The sequence below is a fragment of the Acanthopagrus latus genome, chromosome 15 (genome assembly GCF_904848185.1).
Source record: "Acanthopagrus latus isolate v.2019 chromosome 15, fAcaLat1.1, whole genome shotgun sequence".
Classification (NCBI taxonomy): Eukaryota; Metazoa; Chordata; class Actinopteri; order Spariformes; family Sparidae; genus Acanthopagrus; species Acanthopagrus latus.
The window spans coordinates 19,319,715-19,345,676 of record NC_051053.1 but is presented as its reverse complement, the minus strand read 5'-3'; the positions used below and the strand labels follow the sequence as shown (position 1 = coordinate 19,345,676).

General features: G+C 43.5%; 1 protein-coding gene across 8 annotated transcripts; it reads right to left on the bottom strand.

Moving 5' to 3' along the window:
* Positions 1 to 1,388: 1,388 nt before the first annotated feature.
* On the bottom strand, positions 1,389 to 12,098 carry zbtb18 (zinc finger and BTB domain containing 18). 8 transcript variants are annotated; one of them, XM_037123913.1, is made up of 4 exons: positions 11,262 to 11,679; positions 9,696 to 9,941; positions 9,271 to 9,410; positions 1,389 to 6,309 (listed from the first exon to the last, which is right to left on the bottom strand). In XM_037123913.1, exons 3-4 carry the CDS (start codon positions 9,284 to 9,286, stop codon positions 4,595 to 4,597), a joined length of 1,731 nt encoding a protein of 576 aa, XP_036979808.1. In that variant the 5' UTR covers positions 9,287 to 9,410; positions 9,696 to 9,941; positions 11,262 to 11,679; the 3' UTR covers positions 1,389 to 4,594. The 8 variants fall into 8 exon arrangements, with proteins under 8 accessions (XP_036979808.1, XP_036979806.1, XP_036979809.1 ...); XM_037123911.1 differs by lacking the exon at positions 9,696 to 9,941 and having other exon boundaries at positions 11,538 to 12,098; XM_037123914.1 differs by lacking the exon at positions 9,696 to 9,941.
* Positions 12,099 to 25,962: the final 13,864 nt, after the last annotated feature.

Below are 25,962 nucleotides of genomic sequence, written 5' to 3'. Positions count from 1 at the left end.
GGACGCTTTGAGTCCACATGACACTCTTCTCTTTATCTCCCCCCCTCCCTCTCCGGGTTTCGGGAGCCCTCCTTGGCAGCTTGGCAGAGGCCGCTCCCTCACGCGAAGCAGCAGAGTGCAGGGGCCCGGGCCCCAGACAGGAGCCCAAGCTGGTCTCTGCCTCCCAACATGTTGAGCTGGCCTGCCTTGGGCACAGCCAAATGGTTCTGCAGCTGCCCCTTTGTCCCCCTTCCTTAAGTAAACAAAGGACAGAAACAAATTAATGACCTACATTCACAGCAAACCTCATGCAGCCTCCTCGCAGAGAGAGGGAGCGAGCAGTTGTCTATAAGCAGATGTTCACTTACAACACCGCAGATTGCAATTAATGATCACCAAGCAGCGCATGACCAAAGGATAGGGTTGTTGTATTTTGCACAGCAGTTATCATAATGCCTGCTGTCTGTCTGAAATGGAGACTGAAAAGCAGGTCCCTCAAAAAAACAAGATTTTTTAAAAACATCTTTCAAAAAAAACAAAAAAAAACACTTCAAGTAATTCAAATCTCGCTCGACGCGTGTGAGGTTCAAAATGTGTAACTTTAACTGATCACTTCGAAGTTTTCTTGAACCAATATTAGGCATTCTTCAGATGGAGGACAATGTCATAAAGATTAGGAGCGAGCTTATCGCGTGAGTGTGCGTTGGGGGCTTACTGGAGGGACCATCTGTGGCCTAATGAACGCTGCTCCTTGGCCTGGAGTGCAGGGGCTTTTAGTGCATCTGTAGGAGCAGGTTTACTGAGCTGCAATACATTAGCTAAAGCTGATTTCTTTACTGGAAAACTGTACTTGAGGAGCTTTGAAGGAGGCTCTGTTTGTGTGTGTTCGTGTGTGTGTGTGTGTGTGTGTGTTGCAGGGGCTTGGATCTCAACAAGCTGCTGCACATTTTCTTCTCAACTGCAGCCTACGACTCAACCGGTGCAGCAGATATATCAGGAGTTGTGCAGGCACGCAAAAGCACACAGCGAGTGCACGCACACGCGCACACACACACACACATCAGCAGCAGCACAGCGAGCGTGCGGGCCGTCATGTCGTGTCCTTGCACATACACAACTTCCACCCACATCGCAAGTCACTGAGGAACAGGACGCCAGAACCTCCCCGCAACCCGTAAAACTGCATGTTTGTGTGAGACAGGGTTACACTACAAAACTGTGCTTGAAAATATGCTAATTTTAAGTATTAAGTTATGTTTGTAATTTTTTAAATGGCTGTAGAGGAGCTGTGAGGTGAAACTCAGCATCAGTATGAGCAGAAACAGACTTTGTAGGTGAAATAAGACGAGTCGTAATGGATTCTTTTTTCTTTTTTCGTACAAAAAACAAACCAGAACGTCACACGTGGGTTGAATTTCCAAGATTCTTATAATTTATTGCAGTTTGCACACAATTTAAAAATGTCAACAACAGCACACCAAAAAATTACAAAACTAAACACAATTAGAATTTACTCCCCTTGAGAGAAAAAAATAAATCAACCCAACTATGATTGTCAAAGCTAAAAATGACTAAATCTGAAAAAAAGGAACATAAAAGAAAAAAAAAAGCAAAAGATACATTTTTAATCTCAAGAGGGAGCAAATATATCTGAATCAAAATCTGCTTGTTTTTTTTTTCCCCAGACAGTGATTGTCCTTTTTCATTTCACACCCCCCACCCTCCCATAAACTGTCTATGACATTTTTGAACATTTTATTTTTATACCTTTCTTTTTTTGAAAAAAACAAAACAAAAAACCTCCCCCCCTTTTGTTTTCAAGTAAGCACAGCAAAAAAGATGGAGATGTCTCGTCAGGGTGGTTACTTCACAGCGTCTTGAGCGGTTGACATCGCTCCACCCAACACTCACACTTCAAAAAATAAAAATAATAAAACAGCCCAGACGACAGCAGTTTAAGGCGGTCAAGTACAACCAGAAAAACAAAAAAAACCCAAAAAAAACAAAACAGCAGTAATGATGAAAACAACAGCAGGATGGAGTGAGCCCATATGCAGAGACGCTGCCAGTGAAGAAATAACGTTTTTTTGAGAAAAAAAAAAAAGGAAAATGAAACGATGCGGTGCAAACTGCCGCAATGTCACCCACACTGTTGCATTGGCAAAGCCTGTAGGTGCCACCAGATGACAGGGCGGCACATAAACCCCCCCCCGCCCCACCCAACACATGCACATCAACGGGGGCGTGCACACATACATATCTACACACGCACACATATCTAAGTGAGGGCAAATGTGGAGCGATCACTTTTTTTTCAGTAGTCAAATGTTTTTTGGATTGTACAAACGCTTGACCATTATTTTGAAATTCAGAGGTTAAAAGGTAAAATGAAACTGATGTAGCCCCAAACACAACATTCACGTAAAAAATAAAAAATAAAAGTTCTCCAAATCACATGATCAAAATATAACAGGACATCATTTTCTGATAAATTCAATAAATTCATACATGATTTTTAAACAACTATTTCCCAATGCTTTACAGTATCAAATACTTCCATAGCGTCAAAAATGTTTTTTTTTTTTGTTTTGTTTTTTAATAAAGGCATCTTTTCCGCAAAAAATCTGATTTCATGTCTTTTAGCTTAAAAAGGTGCATTCAGGCATGCCAATTCTCTCCCATCGATCGATCTCAAAGTGAGGATTATGTTTTAAGAGGGAAACACACACACACACACACAGACGTCTTATCACATCCACGCCACTGAGTCTGCACCGAGTTGAGGTGGGTTATTGTATTCAATCAGCTCCGCCTCGCTCAACCCGACGCAACACTGTGACAAAGATATCTGACCCTTCAACTTTCAGCAGGACAGCTCACTTTCAGCCTCTCTCCTTCTTCTCTTTTTTTCCCTCTCCTTGATATCCTTCAGCCAAGTCAGAGCCCCATAACTGAACCAACGAGCGGTGACAATTGAGAAATGGCTTGACCACGTCTAAGAGCTGGAGAGGACGGAGACACGAGAGATGGAAAACGAACATACAGCAGTGGAGAAATCTAACGCCTGAGGAGGAGCAGGAGCAGGAAGTGCTGGGTGGACGAAGATCTTCAGTAGGTTAAATTGACTGGTAATAACCAAGCCACACACACACAAACACAAACACGCGCGGCAGAGAGATCAGTGCATATAGACACAGGCTTTAAAATGCTTCATCATATCGCTTCAACATCCGACGGAAACACATTCGGTAACATTCTTCTGGGAGCCCAGCGACAGACCTACGACAAGTAGAAAAAAAAATAACTTCTCACTGTCAGAAGTGTTCACATATTTCCCCCCGATGCAAAAACCACAACTTAAAGGTTTAAGACGAAATCAAATTTTCATGCATTTTTTTCCACAGTCTTGAGAATAATATTCAGTTTTTCAACGGACCGCACCCTGGAGTAGTATTCACAAAGAAAAGAAAAAAGGAAAGCCCATTGTCAAATATTTGATCAATTACAATGTGTACAGTAATACAGCAAATTCACATTTTTATTTTAAAATATACAGGTTTGGACGTCATGCAACAACAGCAGGTCCCATTACAAAAAAAGTAACAAAATAATAATAATAATAATAATAATAATAATAATAATCATTAATTTAAAAAAAATTGTAACGGATTAAAGTTCTAAAACTATAGCAGAACAATATACAACAACCTTAAATTAAATACCTTTTCAACAAGAGATGTTTTAAAGACTGCCAGCTACATTTAAGAAAAATTCTATTAATAACAATAATAATAATAATAATTATTATAATAATTTGTAAAGGTCTTTTCATTTTTAGAAAATACTTCAAATTGATTGGAAGTGAAAAAAGGAGGCTGTGCATTGCATGAGTGCCATCAGTTTGTCTGTCAGTCAGTCAGCTTTAACCTGAACACACAACACCAAAGAGCTTAACGAGAGAAGCGGGGAGCGCTTCGCCAACAACACCTCCATGCCAGTAGAAAATAAAATTAATACGCACAAAAACACACTCATACACACTCACGCTTGTCAGGTGAAATTTTTGCCAGAGTAGTGCAGTATCACACACACACACTTCTTCAAACTGTGTGTGTGTGGTGGTATCGACTCGTGGTGATCACAGTACCCGTTTAGTGTATTGTAATGCTTTTTCACTTCAGTGTGTTCGACCTGAACTCCTGCAGTGGCGTTTGCAGTCTGTGGAATTGGGACCGATACGCTGGCCAGCGTCGGAGTGTTGTGTCTGAGATGAAACAGAGCGAAAAACTCTTCTAAAGGCGAGACATTCTCACTGGGACCCATGTCCTCAGACGCAATGAAAACCACCGAACAGAACTTATGAAAAATAAAAATAAAGAGTTCAGAATGAAATAAAATAAAATTACCCCAAACAGCAACAACAACAAAAAAAACTCAGTAGTAACATTTTCATGTGCTATTAAAGTGCAATTGAATGAGATTTTGCGACACACAAGAACATGACTCACTTGAACCCCAAACATCAAACTTTTCCACCTCCCTTTCACCTCCCCATGCCTCTCTGCCCTTCTTTCACTCTCTGCTCTTTCCCTTTATCAACCCCAGCAGTCTGTCACTACTTCCACAGTTCCTGGGAACTGTCCTCAATTGCCCAATCCCTGACATTAGGCAGTGCCAGCGGTTCGCTCTTCACTGACAGCGAGTTGACCAGTTCGCAATGGAACTTGCGAATGTGTCGGTAGAGGTCCCCGGACTGCGTGAAGCGCCGCTCGCACCACTTGCAAGCGTGCGGCTTCTCACGCGTGTGCACCACTGCGTGGCGGCTGAGGTTGTGTGAGTATTGGAAGCTCTTGCCGCAGGTGGTGCAGGTGTAGGGTTTCTCACCGGAGTGTGTCCGCTCATGGCGCTTCAGCGTGTACATGCAGGAGAAGGTCTTGCTGCAGATGGTGCAGGTGGGCACGTTGACGTCTCCAGCGGGCTTGGAGCGGATGCCCTCCTGCTCCCTGAAGTGGGAGCTGAGGTGGAGCTGGAGGATGTGTGGGGAGGGGAAAACCTTGTTACACAGCGGGCACATGAAGATCTGGGTGTGTGGCGCTGACAGCATGTTGGAGACGTAGGGTAGCAAGGAACTATCCATGCTGGCTGCCTCAGCCTGGGCGCGCTCGTTTTCACCCCCCAGTATGTCCTCGTCATCTCCCGTGGCTGAAGGCTTCTCGTCCCGCTCCAGCTCTGAGGCCAGAGAGGCCTCTCGCAGAGCAGACAGGTGCGCCTCCAGGCCGAGCCTCCGCTGGGCCGACAGAGGCCCTCCGACCCCGTGGTGGGTCAGGCCCCCGTTGGTGCTGGGAACAGTCGCCTTGGTGATGCCGCTGTGCTCCATGTCATAGTCCCCACCTCCAAGCTCCTCTTCCTCGTCTGAAGCCACACCCCTCTCCACCTTTACCCTCACAGCCAATGGGCTCTGGAGGCTGTCGGGTGTAGCTGCCCCGCTGAAATAGGACTGGTGGTGGTTACTGTGGTTGCTACTGGCAATTGGCTTGACTGACAGATCCAGGACGCAGTCAGCTGCATCATTTGACACCCTCCTGCCCCTGTGCCCTCCTCGAGAGCTCACGGAGCAGTGGGACCTCTGTGAGAGGGATCCAGTGGAGCTGGTGGGGCTGCCAGCCGGGGAGAGCAGCTTCCCTCCTTCCCCCAGACCTTCCCCAGTCTGCATCTCGGCCTCGCCGCGCCCTGGGCTGGTTGTAGCCATGGCAGGTGTCCCTGATCTGTCTGCAGACGGCAGCCTCAGCCACAGCGGCCCTCCCTCTGCCTTTGCCTCCTCCTCTTCATCACTATGTAGCAGGTCCGCTGTAGCAGGCCGGCCTGTAGAACCATCTGATAAACTATCAGCCTTATCGGAGCAGCTCGACCCACCATCTTCCTCTCTGCGCGTGCTGTCTGCCTCCGCCGTGGCCTTCTGCTTCAAACGTTTCTTACACACCTTGACAATGTCATACATGTGTAAGTAGCTGGCCGCTGCCAGCACATCCTCTACGGGAAGGTCCTGGAACTGCAGCTTGCCCTCATACATGAACTCCAGGAGCAGGGAGAAGGCCGGGGCTGTGACGATGTCACTGTTGAGGTGCACCACGTCTCTTTTGTCCAGCTGGTCCTTGTAGAAGAGGTGAAAGTACATGCTGCAGGAGGCCAACACAGCACGGTGGGCCCGGAACTGGGCATCGCCCACTAGCACCGTGGAGTCGCACAGGAAGCCCTGGTGCCGCTGCTCGCTCAGACACTGAAGTAAATGTCTGCTGTGGTCTGGGAACTCCATCCTGCCGTCCTCATAACCTGCAGCCACACAGAGACACAGAGGCAGAGACAAAGTTAGACACATCTTATCAAGGTAGTACATTCATGTCAGACTTTAGATTTACACCTAGTGCGAGGTTTTAAAAAGGGTTTTGCAGTGCTGCATTTCAAATAAATAAAGATAAATAAGCAAACACAAAAGGAAACAATAAATATAGGTGAAAAGCACAAAGATAATTTAAATTGAACGACAACAGCAACAGAGAGACTCTAAAGTAACTTCATTAAATTTTAAAATTAAATGAGTGTCTGATGTAAAATTCAAGTGCATGTCGAGATCATGACATTGTTTTTTAATCATCACTTAGGTTTTTGTGTTTACAATGCAATTTCTATGAACAAAATGATCTTAAATGAGGCCAATTAAAACAAAAAACAGTGAAATGCAAGAGAGGAGAGACAAATGCCAAAAACACATATGGCATGAGACGCTGAACACAGAGAAGAGAACGAACAAGCGGGAAGAAAACATCGTAGGTAGGTCAGTAAAAACACGAAGACCGGGTATAAAAAAAAAGGATATTTTTTTCACACAAAGAAAAAGTAAAATAAAATAAGACAAAATGCAGCAAGCACAACATTTAAAATCTGCTCATAATTTTGACGCACAGATGATTTTTTTTTGTCACTATCTCAACATTAAGAGAAACTTGCTCAAATTCAGAAACACCACTGAGCTGCATGTGCAAATTCCTCTGCACAATGATGCCAAATGCTCTTTTAATTTTACCAATTATTTACGTTATTTAAAATAAATTAAAAGAAAATTGGAAAGATGAAATACTGATGATAATTACAATTAAAAAGAATAATAGTAACTGAAGGTTTTAGTAATTAAAGAAAAACCCCTGATTCAGTTTTTACCCACAGAATGACTTAATCTCAGGTAAACCAGCGCCAGCGACAGATTCTTCCACTCTGTCTCTGCGTTCTCTCTTTCTGTATCTCTCTAACTCCTCTGCCTGCACTCCTGGATTGTCGCTGCTCCTACGCTGGTTATTTTTATTAACCCACTTTGGCCTGGCCTGGCACAGCCCTTTTAGGTAACCGGCTTTCAGCTGCACACACTGTCCTCACGTACGCAACACACACATACTCACACACACACACACACACTTAGTACCAGCCTACCTACCAACCACCTCCACAGGCTAAGTCGAGCAGGAGAACTGTCCAATTGAAATAGCAGCGTTGAAAACAAAACAGCTTGTCCCTCGTTTAACCTGCGAGCGGCGGCTTTAGGTTTAAGATTAGATGACGGGGGGAAAAAAGGCAGAAAAGTTGCAGCGATGCTCTTTTGAAAAAAATGTGTCAAGCTGATTAAATAAATGAACAACTAATCAGGCAAAAATTTCAGATCACAGACGGTGATGAGGAGAACGAAATGTGTAAAATCATTAAGTCCCACCTGTTAACCGAGTCGATTTGTCCTGCCTGAGAAAATACATCGGTCCCGCTCTGCACTGTGTTAACCAAAGCAGTTAAATCACCTCATCTGAATGAAGCTAAACCAAGAATGTCAGTGTGTGTGAGACTGTGTGTGTGTGTTGCTCATATGTGTGTGTGTGCTCGCCCTCCGGCTCGTTCAGACTGCTTTTAATGAGGGGGGCTTACGGGGACAAGGGTGTACCACCTCCCACCTCCCCCTCCCACCCCCCTCCTCTGTCCAGCCAAACCCCTCTGCCACCTCCTCCCTCTGCACATACACACACACCATCCGTCACTCACACACTCCTTCCCATCTGAATCTTACAAGAAAAACCCTGCACATCCGCCCCATAGTAGAAACTGCCCTCTTCCTCAACCCCCCCACCCCAGCCCTCCACCCACCACCACCCAGAAGAGAAGATTTACAGTACAATCACTGTAAGTGCCCTGCTCGTCACAGCATCAATCCTAATCCTTAAAGATGGCTAAAAATAAAGACGGCGGTGGCGGCGGTGGGGAGGGAGCCCGTCGGCGGAGGCTCAGGAGGGCAGCACCCCGTCACCCGGCCCGCCCGGCCCCGTCCAGCCCAGCCCAGGCCAGGCAGGGGTCTGAGAGAGACACCCACAGAGGGGCAGCGAGTGTGAGAGGGAGAGAGAGACAGAGAGAGAGAGAGAGAGAGAGGCTGGGACGGCCGGGGAGGGAGGCTTACCCACATCTGATCCAGCTGACGGGGGCCATATGGCAGCTGCTAGCCAGATAAAGAGATTAAGACTAGGAGGGAGTGCGATTACAGCTGTCTAGCCAATTCAGGCAGCTCAAATCTGCAACTTCTAAATTAGTCTCCTCTACTCCAGCCGACAGGAGGGGAAAAAAAGAGGGTTGAGTAAACCGCACATGCTTTCAAGTAATTTTACAGCGGGTTAGATTTAACCAAAAGGAAAAAACAGATTAGATTATAAGGATTAAATAACAGCTCTCTTTGTTTTTTGCTCAAAGTTTGACTTTTTTTATTTTATTACCTAAAAAATAAGTTTATCTTTCTTTGCGCAAATTTAACTTATTAAAAAAAAAAGACTACTATTATTTTTTCAGTTGCGACACAAGTAAAAAAAAAAAAAGCATTATTCTAATGATGATAAGAACGACGACTATGCTTGATTTTTTTTCTAAAAATTCCCAGATGCAACTTTGCTTTCAATTAATAAGCCTCTCAACACAATGCCTGACAACACAAACAGGCAACAAAACAATAGCTAAGTTTTTAAATGCAGGTCTCCAGACTACAAACTAAAAACACAGCCGACTGTTCCCGGACTGCAATTACCCCTCAGACAGGCAGCACCGACACAAGTTTACTACTGAAGCACTCACCAACAGTTTCACACAGCGCTCACACTGCTTTGACACACCGGAGATCCCCACAACAAAACAGAATAACTACTCCACACACACACCACCCTGGACTCTCCTACTCACTCAAACACACACACATGTACACACACAAAACGATACCTGCAGCAGTATGCATCAACTTGATTAACTCCACTGTAGCAGAATAGCTGGGCTCTCTGGCTGGGAATGGCTGTGTGTATCTCTCTCTCTCTCTCTCTCTCTCTTTCTTTCTTGCTCTTTCCCTTCCTCGCTCGCTCTCTCTGAATCAATGAGTGGGTAGAAGAGGAGAGAAGAAGAAGAAGAAGAGGGAGGCAGGCAAAAAAAAAAAACACGCTGTTCAAACTGCGAGGGACAGATGCAAAGTGGAGGAGATGTTGGAGGGGGAACGAGATACCACCTCCCTCCTCCTCCTCCTCCTCCTCCTCCTCCTAACTGGCGCTGATCGGCAGCCACAAACACACACACACACACACACACACGCATACACAGCGTGCGCACACACACACACAGAGCACTAACTCTCCCAGGCTGCCGCTGAGACTCACAATAAAGGACTGGGGAGGGGTGGAGGCGGTGGAGGGACGGAGGAGGAGGAGGTGGGGTGGATGGCAGCCTGTCAGCTGCTCTGACATCATCCTCAGATGGAGATGCTACCTCCAGCTGTGCTCTTTCTACAGCCATATGCTGCCTCCTCTACACTCCTGCCACCAGACTCCTCTTTCATTCTACCAACACCAACACCACGCAACTTTGTCTCTCTGGCTCTCTTTCTCCCCCTTTTTTCTCTCTCTCTGGGAAACAAAAAACACGGGTTTACTAAATGCAGCGGGATGCTGATTTGAAATGAGTTTTACTCTCCAAAATCGCACAAACCACAACCACCTACTGCTGCTTCCATAACAATCAAGGAAAGGGAAAGTTTACAGGATATGTACACAGAGGTTCTGAGTAACAACTAAACCTGTTTTCTTGTGATTTTTTTTTCCCATTTCCGTCTTTCCATTCCCAAACAAAGGCCAACACACAGCGCATTTGCAACTGACAGACGAACGCAGCTGATATTGTTTTCCACTTCTTCACGGTTCACCGCCGCTGCCTTGTCTTGTATTCATTCATTCACTCACTCACTCATTCATCCATCCATCCATCCATGCGCGCACCCCCCCCATCACGCTTGGACCCCCTTCTTCTTTCTCCGGACAAAAATGAAATGAGGTAACAATGGGAACAAGTCATAAAGAAAGAACCTAATGAGTGCAAACCCTGTTTAACAAAAAGGTATACAAGTCCTTAATAAGCCAGGGAGGAACTTATTACAACAACAGCAACCTTATTTCACTTTCATTTTAGTGAAAACTTGAACAGTTAACAAAATGTGCTTTCATTTTCTATATATTTTAAGTTTAAAATATAACACGCACCTGTTATGTTGAACTTATTTAGGCTTTTCTCACATAAATGTCAAACTAAATTATAAGAATAATTAAGTTACTTTCCTTCCTCTTTGACTACAAACATTTTCTGGATAATATAAGAGAACTTTTTACTCGAAGTTTTCGGTTAATAAAAAAAAGAGAGAGAGACGTCTACAATCGTTCATAAGCTTAGGTGGAAAATTCAGCCCTGCTCTCAAAGCCGGGGACATTAATTTATCCGACTTAAACTTTAATTAACTTCGCCACTGGAGTTTCAGTTAGCATCTTTAATTACAGAGCAGGCTGCGACCATTTTTAATGTCTGTTTGGCACAGTTTAAAATCGTGACAGCGCTGTATTTCCAATACATGGGACTCTTAGAAGTGAACAACATGATAAATAAGTTAGTTTTAAATTGCACTGACACAGTGTTTAAGTTCGTTTTACAGCAGGCAGACGCGATAATACAAGAAGAAGAAGAAGAAGAAGAAGAAGAAGAAGAAGAAGAAGAAGAAGAAGAAGAAGAAATTAGCATAACAAGTCAAACTAGTGCTGTCAGGTTTCGACTCAAAACGGTCCCCGAACAAACTACCAACACCTGAAGATTGTAATTAAATTCTCAGCGGAAGACACAACAGACACACACACACAGAAAGAGAAAGAAAGAGTGAGAGACACACACGGAGACACACTGACCCACGCAGCTAGCTAGTTATAGCCCGATCGTGGCTAACAAAAGTAAGGCGAAGAGGCTACAATATTGAGCTATTTACAGTTGTTCCGAAGGCCCCGGTGCTATGACAACAGCTGCTAAAACACCGCGAGGGGAGAGCTAACATGGCAACTATGAGTGCGTGGAGACAACACAGTCATGCTAAGGAAGGTTTAGCTACTTTTTCCCCTCCGTAACCCACCCTCTCTCCCTCCTGAGCCTCCTTTAATCGGACTCCGGTATTAAGAGGCAGCACTTACAGACAACACGGTCCAACGTCTTCCCCGCTTCCTCCGTCAAATCCTTCTTTTTTCCCCTCGGAGACACAACTAGATTGACTTTGGACTAATTTCCATAACAGGCTGCCGAGGCAAGCAGGCGGAGGGGACGGGGAGTCTAGCACTCTGCGGCGGCCAGATGTTTCCGAGCTGTTGCTGCTCAACTCGGGGCTGGGAAAAGGAGGCGAGTTGACTGGCACTGCGCGGAAGCCAATGGAGCCGGCGAGGAGGAAAGTGAAGGCAAATTGGAAGCGGCCCTCCAACAGAAGAGAGGGAGGGATATGTCTTCTTCTCTCGTCGGCGTAGGTTGACACCAGGCAACAACAACAGCAGCAGCACGCACAGTGAGAAGGCAGGAAAGAAGAAGCTGGGCCAAACCGACTGGTTCTGCGAGTCAGCGAGGCGGACTGGCGCAGCGCGGAGCGAGAGAGTGGAGAGCGGCGCGGTGCGCCATGGGTACTGTAGTCAAACCGGAGCAGGAGGGGGGGCGGGGGAGGCGGAGCTGATGTGAGCAGGTGCAGCACCTTGACAGGAAGGGAAAAACCCCTGCTGGTGTACAGAGGTGCTGCTTAAAGGTGGAACACAAAGACCTTTGATGAGACTGTTTGCTACTTGCAAAAATATTAGGTCTTAATCAATGCTTTAAAACAGGTGGTATGTATATGTATATATATTGTGTTAGCTGCAGTTTGACTTGTACCTGCAATTTTAATAGTAAAGGTGCAATTAATAAGATGTTGACGTTTTGACATTTGTTAGCATGCTAAACATTTATTCCCACCCCATCCTTGTCAACCCAACGAAATTATGCTAACTGAGCTAAGTAGCTAAAAACAGGTGCACAGTTTCCATAGGTAAGTCTAGCCACATTTTTTGTACTTGTCATTTTAGTCCTCAATGTGAAGCTACATCAGTTTTGCCGCTAAGAAATTCATTATCTTATTAAACAGCTTGTCCTGGCCCATCCTGTTGAACCCAGTTGTGAGGAAATTATGTCAACATTTCTTCAAATAACAGATACATCCCAGGCTGACAGTTTAAGTCACACCACTGGATATGTGGTTGAGGGACACCTGGGAATATTTCCATCCATTTATTTATTTATTTATTTATTTTTGTGATGACAAAACCGCATTTTTTTAAGGAGACCCAGGGACATTTCCAGCTGGTTTTGTTGCGACCAAACCTATTTTTCATGGAATGTCGGACCGTCTCCATCTGTGATCATTGTGACCAAAACGAGAGAGAGAGAAAATTCAACCCAAACAAATGTAAAGCTGCAACATAAATAAACTTATCTATGGTTGGACGATTCCTCAACACTTCCCATCTGTAGCACCTAACAAAGCCCATTGGTTCCTACTAAAGATTTGAATCTTTAAAAAAATGCCTTGAATGTTGCTTTGATTTTCATTAATTTGCCAGTGAACAAGCTGAAATACATTGCTCTAATAATGATCAAGTTGTTCTAGCTACTACAAGTGTTACTGCACTTTTGGCACTGTAAGACCGTTTCCTATTTCAGTGCACCTTGGAAGTAGGTGGAGTTGTACAAGAAACCCCTGCTGTGCTTCTACACTGTAGTTTTAAGCAAATGACTTAAGAGGAGGCACTCAGTACAATGGTCTGGCCCACGGGGAGGAATAAGATTAGGGTTTAGATACACAGACAATGCCTGTTTGTAGAAATAATTATCATTTGGTCTTTTGAGGGGAATTATTGACAATAACCAAATTATAGAAGATCAGACTTATCCTTTATAATCCACAGTAGCCCTGATTTGGTTGTACAGCCCCAGATGTTATAGGCAAATAAGTAATAAAATGCTCATCAATACAATAATACAATAATTCAGTACTAACAGATTTGTCTAATTTTAAAATAAACATCTTAAAGTTTTGGACTTTTAGTTGGATTGAAGAGCTAAACTTGAGCTCAAGACAAGGATAATTACCCATTTTTTGCTTGTGGCATGCTGTTGTTTCAGAGAACACTGAAGACGTACTGAGGATAACCTCCTTTTTGTCCCACTTTAAGTCATGATACTGTCTGTCCGACACCTTCAGCACTGACTACAGTTTACATGCATGGCTGCCTTCAGTTTGCGATGTGCTGTCAGACTGACAGTCTGAGCTCTACGAGTGGCAAGTGAAAAACCCCCAGCGACACGGGCTGCGGATATAGGGAAAATGTAGCTTTTATGAAACAGGTTTGCTTTGCGGAAACAGAGACAGATTTGTTGAACATTTAAGGCATAAACCACTTTTAAAATCCCTGCACTGAACAGAATTGAAGGTGTAAATAGGAAAGTAATACATGAGTAATGTAGTCAGGGATAACTCTCATGATTTACCACAAACATGACCAGCACTTTTCAGGGAAACTAAAGACTCGCTGTGCCTCTCATGAAGAAACATAGAGGGTTTGTGTGGCAAGGCATGTTTAACCTTTAAGTTGTTGCATGTTGCTGCATGTGCTCACACTAGACTGGTCTATCCTTTCATATGAGATTGTACTTCTATCAGCACGAGGTTGATATTTATATAAAGAATGTGTCTTTTGCAGGGTGACTTGCTGCAGAGCCGGAGACATTTGGGCTGCAAGTTTCCTACGTGACATCCAAGAGAAGAGAGAACCAAATCTAGGACACGGAGCAACATCAGCGGCAGTGTTTCTTCCTGTCCAGATAAAAGGCAATCTGTTTCACCATTTAGAAAGAAATGCAAGTTCAAGTGCTCAAGATCATAACAGAGGGGCTCCAAAAACACAACAAACAACGAGTTAATTGTGCTATAAAAAGCTTAAGTCATAAATAAGTCTGATCATTTGTAAGGGAGTAAGTCAAATCTAGACAAAATTAATCATTTATAACACCGCTGTTGTAAAATCATATCCAACAATGGGTCACTGGGACAAAAAACCTCTGTCATGGGAGCCTTGACATGAAAATACTTCGAGCAGCTCTGGTTGCCTGAGCGAGTCGGCGGGCCTATTTGCATCCTCTAAACCCGTCCCAGTAAACTAATTGGCGTTACTAATAGGTGGCTGGATGAACCGCAGCCCCTGTATGATAATGAATTCACACGATCCGGTGTCATAGCTGAAGGAATTGTTAAAATGCTAATGAATGATGACCCTGTTATGTGTCCATCAATTTGGGGATCCACGTTACCAGCGCACTACAATGAGCCCCTTGTTCACGCACGAAAATACAATTAGACCCACGGGCAGGAACAGTTCAACATGAGGTCTGTACCAGAAAATCACATTTAAGGACAGACTTCCAAAACTATTAGCTAATTGTATGAATAACGTAATAAGATATAAATAAGTATGTGTTTAATTGCTGGTTTGACTGATTTTTAAGCCCAATTTTTTTATATGATTCCTCTCACTGTGCAGGAAAATGTAACGTGTGGACGCTCCCCTTTGTAGCTCAGGCTGTAAAGAGAGAGATGCACTCCATGTAGCCTTGCGTGTGAACACCTCAAGAGACTCCTGTGCAATTTTCCAAACTTCTTTCACCGTTCCCGTTTTCCCCTCTCTGATCCACATATTGTTTCGCCACTGACAGATGCCAGTATACAGCCGAGCATGTGTGTGTGTGTTTGTGTGTGTGTGTGTGTGTGTGTGTGTGTGTGTGTGTGTGTGTGTGTTCATGTGAGCCAAAAAAGCACAACGAGCCTGATGTTTGAAATTATCTGTACTAATGTTTCATCTTCCGTACAGCTGAAGCACAAAGCACAAGGCAGGCTGGGATAAAAATGATAAAAGCATCCAAAAAGACCAAAATGCAGAGCAGAACTTTTGCAGAAGTTTGTGTTTGGGTTATTCAGTGCACTCATCCAGGAATAGTCTCATATATTAAGAGAGAATCAGCCCTCAAATCAGTCAAATTTGACATGTTTAAGTAGTTGCATAGACTCCAATTTATATGTATGTTGTTCTGGTCTGTTGTTCTACTTTTCACCTCTGGAGGTCGCTGTAGATCCCATGTTTTACACACTAATTCACTCTCTCTATTCAGCTCCCTATGAAGCTTTGTTGGCCCGATATTTTGATCACAGTATGAAGGAAGGTAAAAAATACATACAGCGAAAAACATTAAAGAGTCGTGATGCGCGGCACGGTTATTGTAGTCGTACTAAACTAAAAATCAGATGTGAAACAACATTTAAGTGAGCTGGACTGAAAACAAAAGACAGACTTTGGGAGAAAAAAAGATAACACAAAACTGAAGAAGTTCAAGTAAAAACAGTATTGAAAATACTTGAAACTAAATTTAACAGACACCTTTCACGTCAGACACTGTCAAAGCAGGAAAAGCGCAGGTGGAATTTATTACGTTCAATGTCGGCTGCATTCTGTTAAGGTGAGCCCACTTCACTCACATAGCAAACTGGAGGACTTAATAGAATGGAGCCATTGTTGTCGATACTGGTCACACTTCTGCTTTTTTTTTTTTTTACTGCTTTGACCATTCTAAATGTCTTCTGTGAAAGAGGGGTCTGGTGAAAACAACAGTTAAAAACAAAATGAAACAAAAACTATGGCAGGTCGACGGGACGTGGAAGGAAAAAACTCGTCACCATGCACTTCAAGGTTCGAAATATTCAGGATCAAATCAAATCAATCACAAATCAGCGTCAGGTGGCTCTATAATCTGTCCAGTGTATGACACCCACCTTAAACCACACATTATCACTGCAATATACAACTATGCAATAAATAAGGAAAGGATTTTATGTTTGTTTGTTTAACCATATCAGTTCTTACACATGAATTTTGCAATACGGAGGAACATTTTGTACCTAAAAAAACCTTCCAGGCAACTAAATGAAAAGTCTACAGAGTAACTAGGCTGCTCATGATATGAGGCTATTATTTACTTATATGAATACAGGTTTGCTCTGAGATTTCGGCCTGCCCTTGAGCTGTTCTCTGAGCACAAAACATTTGTAAACACACCTTAGATCCTCAATCAAAGTGAGGGAACACTGCACCAGAATTGTATTTAATTTTTACAACAGAGAACAAAATGGAAGAAACCTCAGGCAGAGCCACAGAGGAGGGGTTTCTGCCGTGACGGACAGACACGCGGTAGTTGTTAAACAAAGTATACAGATTACAATGACAATATATTGGACACAAGATATATATTAGAAGATAGAGAAGGACACCTTTTCTGCCACAATCAGTTTGTTTTCCATGTCCATTCTGTGTATTTCTGTTGCCTGCATCCCATGAAAATGTACAATACTAATATTCAGCTTTTTATTGCAGAGAGCCATGAGTGCAGGTTTATTTTCTGTCTGAAGCAAAAAGCAAAAGCCTTTCATGTGTCTGGCAGATACAGAGAAAACCTCTGGCCATCCCTGAGACATTACGACTGTATGCTTCACAGACTCTGCCTCTCTGCCAGCATTAATTATATTTTGCTTGTCAACCGGTTTTAATATTCAAAGGTGTTCAATAGAGACAGCTGTTCCGAAGAGATTCTGATGATGATCCTTATTTTTACCACCAAAATGCAGCACGAATGTCATCCCAGAATACTTAATGGGGGAGTTCTTTATTGAAAAAACAACAAATTAGGTATTCTTGATATAAAACCTTTTATTTCATTACGTCTAAAAACAACTTTGTTATTTCTGTCTTCAGGCACAGAAATATTGTTCCATCTGTTGCCAGCTTGCTGTGAATCTGACCTTTAATTTACTGGTAAATTTGGGGATCAAGATGTTTAAGCTCATTTGCATTCATTGTAAATTGTTTAGCTCCGCTTCAAAGCAGCAGGGGGCCGAAATAATGAAATAAACCCATAAGAAGCGGCTCTCGGGGGCAACGGAGAGCACAGCATCTGAGATCATTGTCTCACTTCGTTTGACAGCTTATGATTTGGATTTGAGTGCAGAATGTAAAGTAAGCTGGTTGTCGAATCACCTGTACAGCCCTGGTGATAGCCATCCATCCAAGAGCCTCCCAGCTGCATGCAGTCCACCACGTCTTCCCCTCATCATGCCTGTAATAGAGGCAAGCAAAAGGGGAGACTCTCTGGGAGACACTGGCTGGCTGACAGAGGAGGAGGAAGGGAAGGAGGGGAGCTAGACAGATGTTTGAATCTCAGCCCCGGGGCCGATGAGATCAATCCATCCTTCAAGGCAGACACAGAGAGATGGAGAGCGAGATGGAAGCAATGTCTATTAGTGCAATTGGCTGCCCTCCTTCCTCTCAGCATCCCAGACATCCTGATCCTTCTTTTTGTTGGCGAGGTGAGCAGCAAATCCAAACCCATTAAAGATCCAAACACCCTGAAAACCCCTGGAGCAGGCAGCCGCCGAGAGAAGGTGCTGTTATCGGTGGAATAACATGAATCCTGCGGATGTGCACATTTCTCTTCTCCAGCTCGTATTCATAGTTTAAAATAATGTGGACATGAAACACTGCAACCAGCAGGCATTTTTTTTTAGCACTAGACGTCCTGATCCTTTCGGTTTCTTCAAAGGAACAGCAAAGAAATATCCACGTGGAAGAATTTTTATTGCGTCCTTAAAATCCCTAGCTCAACATTCAATTTATAAAGCCAGATTTTGTAAGTCTGACATAAAAAAAAAAACAAAAAAACATGGGCCCCACATTTAGCATTGTTTGTGCATCTACGTGGCAATTCGATAAAAAAAAAGAAAAGAAGGATACATGTTGCTGTGACTATGTACAAAAAGTGACAGCACCTTTGTTAACAACTGTGACAGCATGTTTGTGTCTGTGTGTGTTTGTGGGTGTTACCGTGTCAAAATGTGCTCCTTGTGACACCTTTTGTGAACTAACACAGAGGCAATGTTGAGTAATTTGCTAGATTTGTATTTGTCTGTGGACAGACATTTTCTCACAACCATGACAAAATACAGATGCAGTCATGAAACTTTACAGGTGTGTAGTTCACACAAAATGAAGGCAGGGTTCAAAGATGGCTGTGGTCCAAGCAAGGGGGCCAGACTAGGGGGTAGAAAGTAGGAAAGGGGCCCTGACCCACATTTGTTTTGAGTTGTGGATTACTGTAACCCAGTTCCAATCATTCCCTTCTACTCTTTGTTGTCCTTATGTGGACAGATTTTTGTCTGCACGATAGCGTCAAAAGCGTGCAAGACAAAGTAAGGAAATGTAAGCGGTGTAGCTGAGATTAAATTAAAGACAGATCACGAGTCGGTGCAAAGGGGCGTACTACTACTACCACTACTGCTTCTGACCCCAACCCACACATACACATGCATTATACAGCCCTGGCCTACATTGGCACATATATATATTCCTGGATCTACTACTGTACTTTGCTTATGTATTTATATGTCTGAAGGAAAACTGTAATTTAACATCAGGTAATGGTACAATAACTTTCAAGAGAGTCAGAGAGTGATGAAGGAAATCGACAAAAATGTGACAAACTTTATCATGTCGTCCGTGAACATTTCTTCCTGACTCATGTCACACTGATTTCCATCAGCAATGAGGGTGGTTTTACAATAACAAAAGCAACTCCCATGATCCCATGCGACATCACAACGTCATTGAACTAAGGCTGCATTCACATTGGCGTCAGAAGTTGGAATCTCCTACTTTAACCCCACACTTTCATTGCAGTAAGTATAAAGTAGTAATTGTGACTTTCAGTGGTGTGCCATAGCTTTTCTTCTAGTCGGACGCTGGACATTTTTGAGTTCTGAGTTTCACGTTTTGATGTGTGAGTGTTCCCTAGAGGCTGAAATTACAAACCATGTGCTTAAAAATACAAGGTGTACCCTAACCCTTACCCGAACTACAAAACAAACCCCTAAGTGAACCCCTATCAGACAGCTCTACACCAACAGGAACCAACACAGGCTCCTCATCTCCGTCAGAGCCTCGAAGAAATATTCAACCACCTTATTTCCCAGCTGCTGGGAGGGAGTCTCTCCATATAGTTTAATGATCTGATCATCTGGCCCGGTGGTGCTGCTGTTGTAGGAGTCTGGAATGCAGCCATTTTGACTGAGTGTAAAATATTCATGAACTACCAATGGTACCCCATCTGACTGGCTGGGGAACAGCTGCTGGGTCTCTGTGCCTCTAGAGGTGCAGCATCTGTCCATTTGAGGGAAGTGAATATGTGTTTGTGTAAGTGCATGCTGGAGTTTACATGCGTGAGCCTGCGTGCATGCCTGCCTTTTTCTAGACATGCATGCGGGTATGACAGCACACACTCTGATGTATGCGTGTGTGTGTGTGTGTGTGTGTGTGTGTGTGTGTTCATGTCTCAGGGGGACGAGACATCAGGAGAAACAACTGTGTATTTAACTTGCCTTTCTCCAGATGGTGGAGGATCATTTTAGAAATAATCAAAAAGCGAGTCTCATCTATCAGGATCTGTGCTTGTCAATCAAATAGACACAAACACACACACACACATGCACACATACACACACACAGGGAGAGCAGCGTTGGTGCAGTCACTGTGTGATGTGCTAAAGTAAATGTTGTCAGTATCTACCATTATATATGTATCTGTTTGTGTCTCAGCATCAGCACATCACAGTCTAGCAGTCTGTATGTATTTGTGTGTGTGTGTGTGTGCGCGTGTGTGTGTGTGTGTGTGTGTCTGTGTGTGTGGGCTGTTCGCACCCGTGCGTGTGAAGCTCACACAGAGCTGTGCAGCTTTGGCTGTGGTTGTATGATGGACATCTGGAAGCTAAATTGGTTAATGGCGCCTCCAAGCCAACAGCCAGCCGGCCGTCCCCTTGCTGAGCTGAGAGAGGGGTGTATGTGTGTGTGTGTGTGTGTGGCAGGGGGTAGGTTGGAGTGTGGTGGTGGGGGGACTCTACATCTGGCCAGCCGTCCTGCCACAGACAAACACCCCTGCTGGACATTTAGGGGCTTTTCCCATCCAAATTCTTCTCTTTTTTTGTTTTATCCTGAGCGTACTCTCCAAACAAAATCAAATTTGTTGTGCTCAGACAGGAGAAAAACTGCTGCCTTTTAGACTATAAAGAACAAACACATTTGTCTCTGTTAGCCAAACCACAAACCATTGTTGCACAAGACTGTTTGATATTTAGAGTAGCCAACTTCATTTTTCTTTGAGGAACCTCGACCTGTGTCTGCTTTCATAGTGAGTCAAAAGCACCCAGCCGTCTAGGAACACTTCTTTGTATTCATTTCGTTATTTTCTTTTTTTTTTATTAAAAGTAGTTACAACACACACGGTCAGGTAGGTCAAGAATGAGATAAAGTGGATCGGGTCCAGGGCAAAATGTGATGATGTGCAGCCAGGGTTGTTTGTTAGACTCACGCTTTGAGCGATGAAGGACCCATTTCTGCCTTCATTCATTACAGCGATAATGTGATCATGAAGCAGCAGGTTTAGCAAAGCACCCATAATCACTGTAAACAGCGTCCAGGGGAGTGTTATGGTACTTACTTCTACATGGGTATTATGGGAAATATTTTGTAGTGAAAATAAGTGATGACAAACAGAAAGGAAAATGACATAACAACACTGCTCTGTAGGTATTCGAATACCACAAAAGCTGCCATAGCAACCGCTGAAACACGGCCAGCATCGCTTTATGAGAGCTGAAATCAACTACAGATTCAAATGCTACATGGCTCTTACATATGAGGAGTTCCATCTTTGAAGTGTCTACTGTTTCTATTATCACTGCATTCAGAAAAAGAAAAAAAATCTAGTTCTCTAGTTTATTTGTGTTTGTGAAAATACACAGGATGCTTTGAAAGGAGTTCTTGATTTCTAAAAGCGAGATATGGAGATGGTCAGACTCGCTGCAGCTGTTAGATCTGTCCAGGCAGAACAAACACACAAACAATGAGCGAGGGAGAGTGGGAGAGAGGGAAACACTAACATGGCCAGAGCTTTAAATAAATACAGCCACAGCAGATGCATAACAGCCGAGTCCAAGGCAAAGACTGCACAAACAGCGCTGTGATCTCCTCAAATCTTCAGTGTAAGATCTCAGGGATCATGTTTGAAATGAAAAGTGCCACTGTAGCCTCTGTTCTGTTCTGTTCTGTCTGTCTGCCTGCCTGTCTCTCTCTCTCTCTTCAGTCCAGATGTCAGAGGAACTAGCCAACAGCTGCGGCAGGAAATGAGCCCCCAGGCAGTGAAAAGGCTAATACACTTCCACACAGAGGAGAGAGAGCAAAACAAAACACGTGCACACACACACACAGACACACACACACACACACAAACCCACACACACACACACACAAACACACACACACAAAGATGAACGCAGAAGAAAGCAAGTGGATGACGGATGATGCAAAAAAGTTTTCATGCATCTTTCACAAAACCGAATCAAATTCTTTGTGTGTGTTTCGTTTCATCGACTGTATAAAAAAATGGATGGAGCTTCGGGGTCTGAAAAGTGAAGGTGATGTGAGGCCTTGGTCTGCTGGTTTCAAAAATAAATCTGACTGTATGTAAGCTTATGAGAAAATGACCAAACTTCTGACTTGATTTATTACCTCAGTAAACATTTTTTCTAATGCGTTCATGGTCACAATCACTAGTTTAAACTCTTCTTCATTTCAGTACGATGTTCTTTTTGTACATTTTTGTTTAAGCTTTGGTGTGAAATAGACGATAAACAGTACAGTGTCCATGATTCCACCCATTTTGTACAATTAATCCTTGTGCTTCACCTCCGCCTCTTTGCCTGTGCCATTTAAAACTTGTAATCAGATATGTTCTTGATTAGATAACACTACTGCATCATGACTATGGTTCTTATATCCACAGTCCTGAGTGTTTGGACCATTAGGGATTGGTTAACTTGTGATACCTTGTGTCGCTGATATGTTGTGTTCTGGCGTCCTCAGTCAGATCCAATCAAGATATCCTCCTCAGCTCCAACCTCTTGTCAAAATGTGGTCACTCCTGGCTCCAAAAATCCAATATGGCCATAGCGTTCATGCCATACTTGAGGCTTCCAAACAGTAGTCCACAAACCATCGTCGTTTATTCATAACCAAGCATCTCCATAACGGCCAAAAAGGTTGCCAAACGCCCGCCTAGTGGATATGTTTAAGGACACCTCTGGTTATTTCCATCCATTTTTGTTGTATCAAAACTGGGTATTTTTGAAGGAGACCTGCTGACCTTTCCAAATGTTTTTGCGGCTACCAAAAGCAGCAATTTTTAACTCAAAGTCAGACCATCGCCAAGTGTTTCGTGCACTGAAGCCTAAGCAGACCGTAAGCAAGTTGCGACAAAAAGCAATATTCAGTTTGAACTGATCTGTGGTTTTGCAGAAACATATTTAGCTAACATTTATTCTGCCCATTGGGTTGGGTAGAGTTACAGTCAATAGACTGGAAAAAGCCAGAGACCGCAGTTCAAGACTGTGTTTCAGCCTTTATAAGTGTGAAACTACTGGATATATATTTCAGGACTCTGGACAATGTGCAGCTGTTTCTGCGGTGACAAAAACTTTTTTATGTGTTTTTTGTGCTCGAACCTAATTAGACTGTAAACACAGCGTTGTCTCAACATCACTCTGAAAATGTAACCTATAGACACATGAAGCTACAACATGAAGAAAGTTTCATCATATCTGTGTTTTGCAGAAACGCACATTCCCAACACTTATTCTGCATTTTACATGGACACTCACAACAAACATACCCGTGCAGTTCAGTGCTTGTGTGTGTCTGTGACAGTATTCGCATGTCTTTTTTCTCCTGGTTTCATCCATTTTGCGTAAAAATGTGTGTGTACACGAGCAATGGCGTGCCAGCCAGCCAGCCTGCCTGCCACATCGCCAGCCCCCGAGCCAGCGGGAACATTTGCCTTGTGGCTCCAATTCCCAGGAATGCCTAACCTGCGCCAGCTGTTGAGAACATGTTACCTGTGCCAACAATGCGCCGGCCCTGCCCACCACATCAGCTGCCGCTCTGTCTCCATCTGGGTGTGAGATTGGATTTGTGTGTGTATTTGTTTGTCTGCGGCTTACTGTATCTTTAACTCCTCTCACATCTGTATTTGTGCTCGCATCTGTATGCACGGACACACACACACTCACACTCACACACACACACACAGCCTCTCTCATGTGTGTAGTGTGCACAGTGCAGATGTGGATGCTCGGATGCACTGTATGCGTGTGTACATGCCCGGTGTGTGTGTGTGTGTGTGTGTGTGTCTCCATCTGCATGTGCTGGGCCTCCCTTGCCTGCATCTGGAGCAGCATTGAAGAGGCTTTCCAACAAGCCTGCCAAACAGCCCAGATGTTAGTTCTGTAAGCCTCAGGCTAAATGGAGGGAGCCATCCTCTCATTATTCAGGAGGAGTAAATTGCAACTTCTTTTTTTAGCAGAAGAGAGAGAGAGAGACACCGTGGAAGGATTAAAGAGGGGAAGTAAGAGAAAGTGATATAGGTGTGGAAAGAGAGACAGACAGGAGAGCGAGGTGTCATTTGATGTCATTGTTACGAAGTCTTCGATGAATAAGTTGTTTCAAGCTTTTTCGAGTGGATTTTTGGCCGGTAAAAACTAAACCAGTGGCTCCCAGGAGGGTAGGAAATAAATCCAAAACATTGCGCTCTGGAAGCTGTTGGGGGCAATGTTAATGTACGATACAGCTTCACAGCAATCTAGCTTTTAATGTTGTTAGTTTTCAATATCGTTCCTACTGATAATAGTAACAGTGTTTGAGCACCAACACTGAAAAGAAGTACATTTTTTGTAAACGTCACAATTCTTCATTTTGAGTTATGAGCAGTTTTCCTGTGCAGTTAAGATTAAAAGTGGCCTTTCAGGGGTGCTGACTGCAAGAGGTTTAGATGCTAAACTATTTGTTCATTTACAACCTGTTTGATTATTTAAACGCTTGTGTTCTCGCTGCCACGAGTTGTAATGTTGTCATGTTCAGGTTGTCAGGAAATAACTTTGGTGTCCACAAATCACAACTGATGGAAACTGTAAGATCCAGTGTGTAATAAACACAATCTCTTGGGGTCAACGATCTGTGAACATGTGAACATATTATCACCTCATGAAGTCGATATGATAGACACGTTGCCTTTTTTCACATCCAGCAGACATGGAGCAACATTATCATTCATGTCTTTCAGGCATCCTGATGAATTTGACTCAAATATTCACTTTCATTTCAGCTGTTTTAGTTTCAACCAAGTCCTGAGGGAAATGTTTGGCTCTTTAGCCAACTAAATCAAGAGAAGAAAGGTTGGCAATGCACATTTCTGCAAACCATGGATATGTCGACACTATGCAATTCTTTAGGGTCAGTTTTCAACTTTATTATCCACAACCAACAGCAAAGTAAGTGTTTGCCTTTGACATTTCTGAGGCAGTAAAGTTTGCATGCTTATCATGCTTTCAATAACCATCAAAGAAAAGGAAACAGCACCATAAAATGATGTCATCTGAATCTGGTGACTGACCTCTGATTTTAGGTCGCAGTGAGGTCACTCTGCGTCCTTTACTGTTTTCCAAACAGACAAAATCCCTCCAAAATATTGTAAACAGCAGCCCTGGAATGAAAAACACAACATGTTCATTCACCGATTCGCCATCAAACAGTGGGACACAATTAGCTTGATCATCTGGACGGCTGTAGCTGTGATGTTGGGGCAGATTTGATTTTCTGTGTGTGTGTGTGTGTGTGTGTGTGTGTGTGTGTGTGTGTGTGTGTGTGTGTAGTAACCACAGAGGTGGCATCTGCCAGGGCGCTTTAGCTGTTTGTGAGATCCATGTGTGTGGACTTCCACAGGGCTTAGAGAACGTCCACTCCCCACCCCCCATATGGTGAGCTGTCACTGGGGCCACGCGGTGCAGCCCTCCCCTGTGTGGGACCTCCAGCCGGCCATCAGAATGACCGAGTAAACAACAACTGGACGCTGGGTGATGATGTTGTATTTGTTGGGATATTTTTGGGTTACGATATTATCTGCTAAACCTGTGACAAAAGCACAATCCTCTGTTTCTCACATGAATTACCTCGGACATATGTCAGAATTCATGCCTCATTGATATCCCCAAAATCTGTTTATAAATATTTTGGAAAACAATTTTTCCAAACTCCATTTTCACACACATACATTTTCGAAACAGATTTGAGTTAAAAACAAGGGTTTCACCGTGAGGCGAAAAACGTTGTTCCTTTTTTATTTGCTTTCCAGTGTTGATGACCTGCCAGGACAATCTTTTCTAAGTTGCTGATTTTTGTTTTCATGTGTGAAATCAAGTGAAAAAAGTTTTGGCAGGAGAGAAAAAAAATTGCCAGCCTTTCAAATTGTAAGCGTTTGTTTTTGTAATACTCATTTTAGACCGCAGGATGACAAAGTGCAACCTGAAGTGCAGCAAAAAATAAATAAATAAATAAAAATTCCACT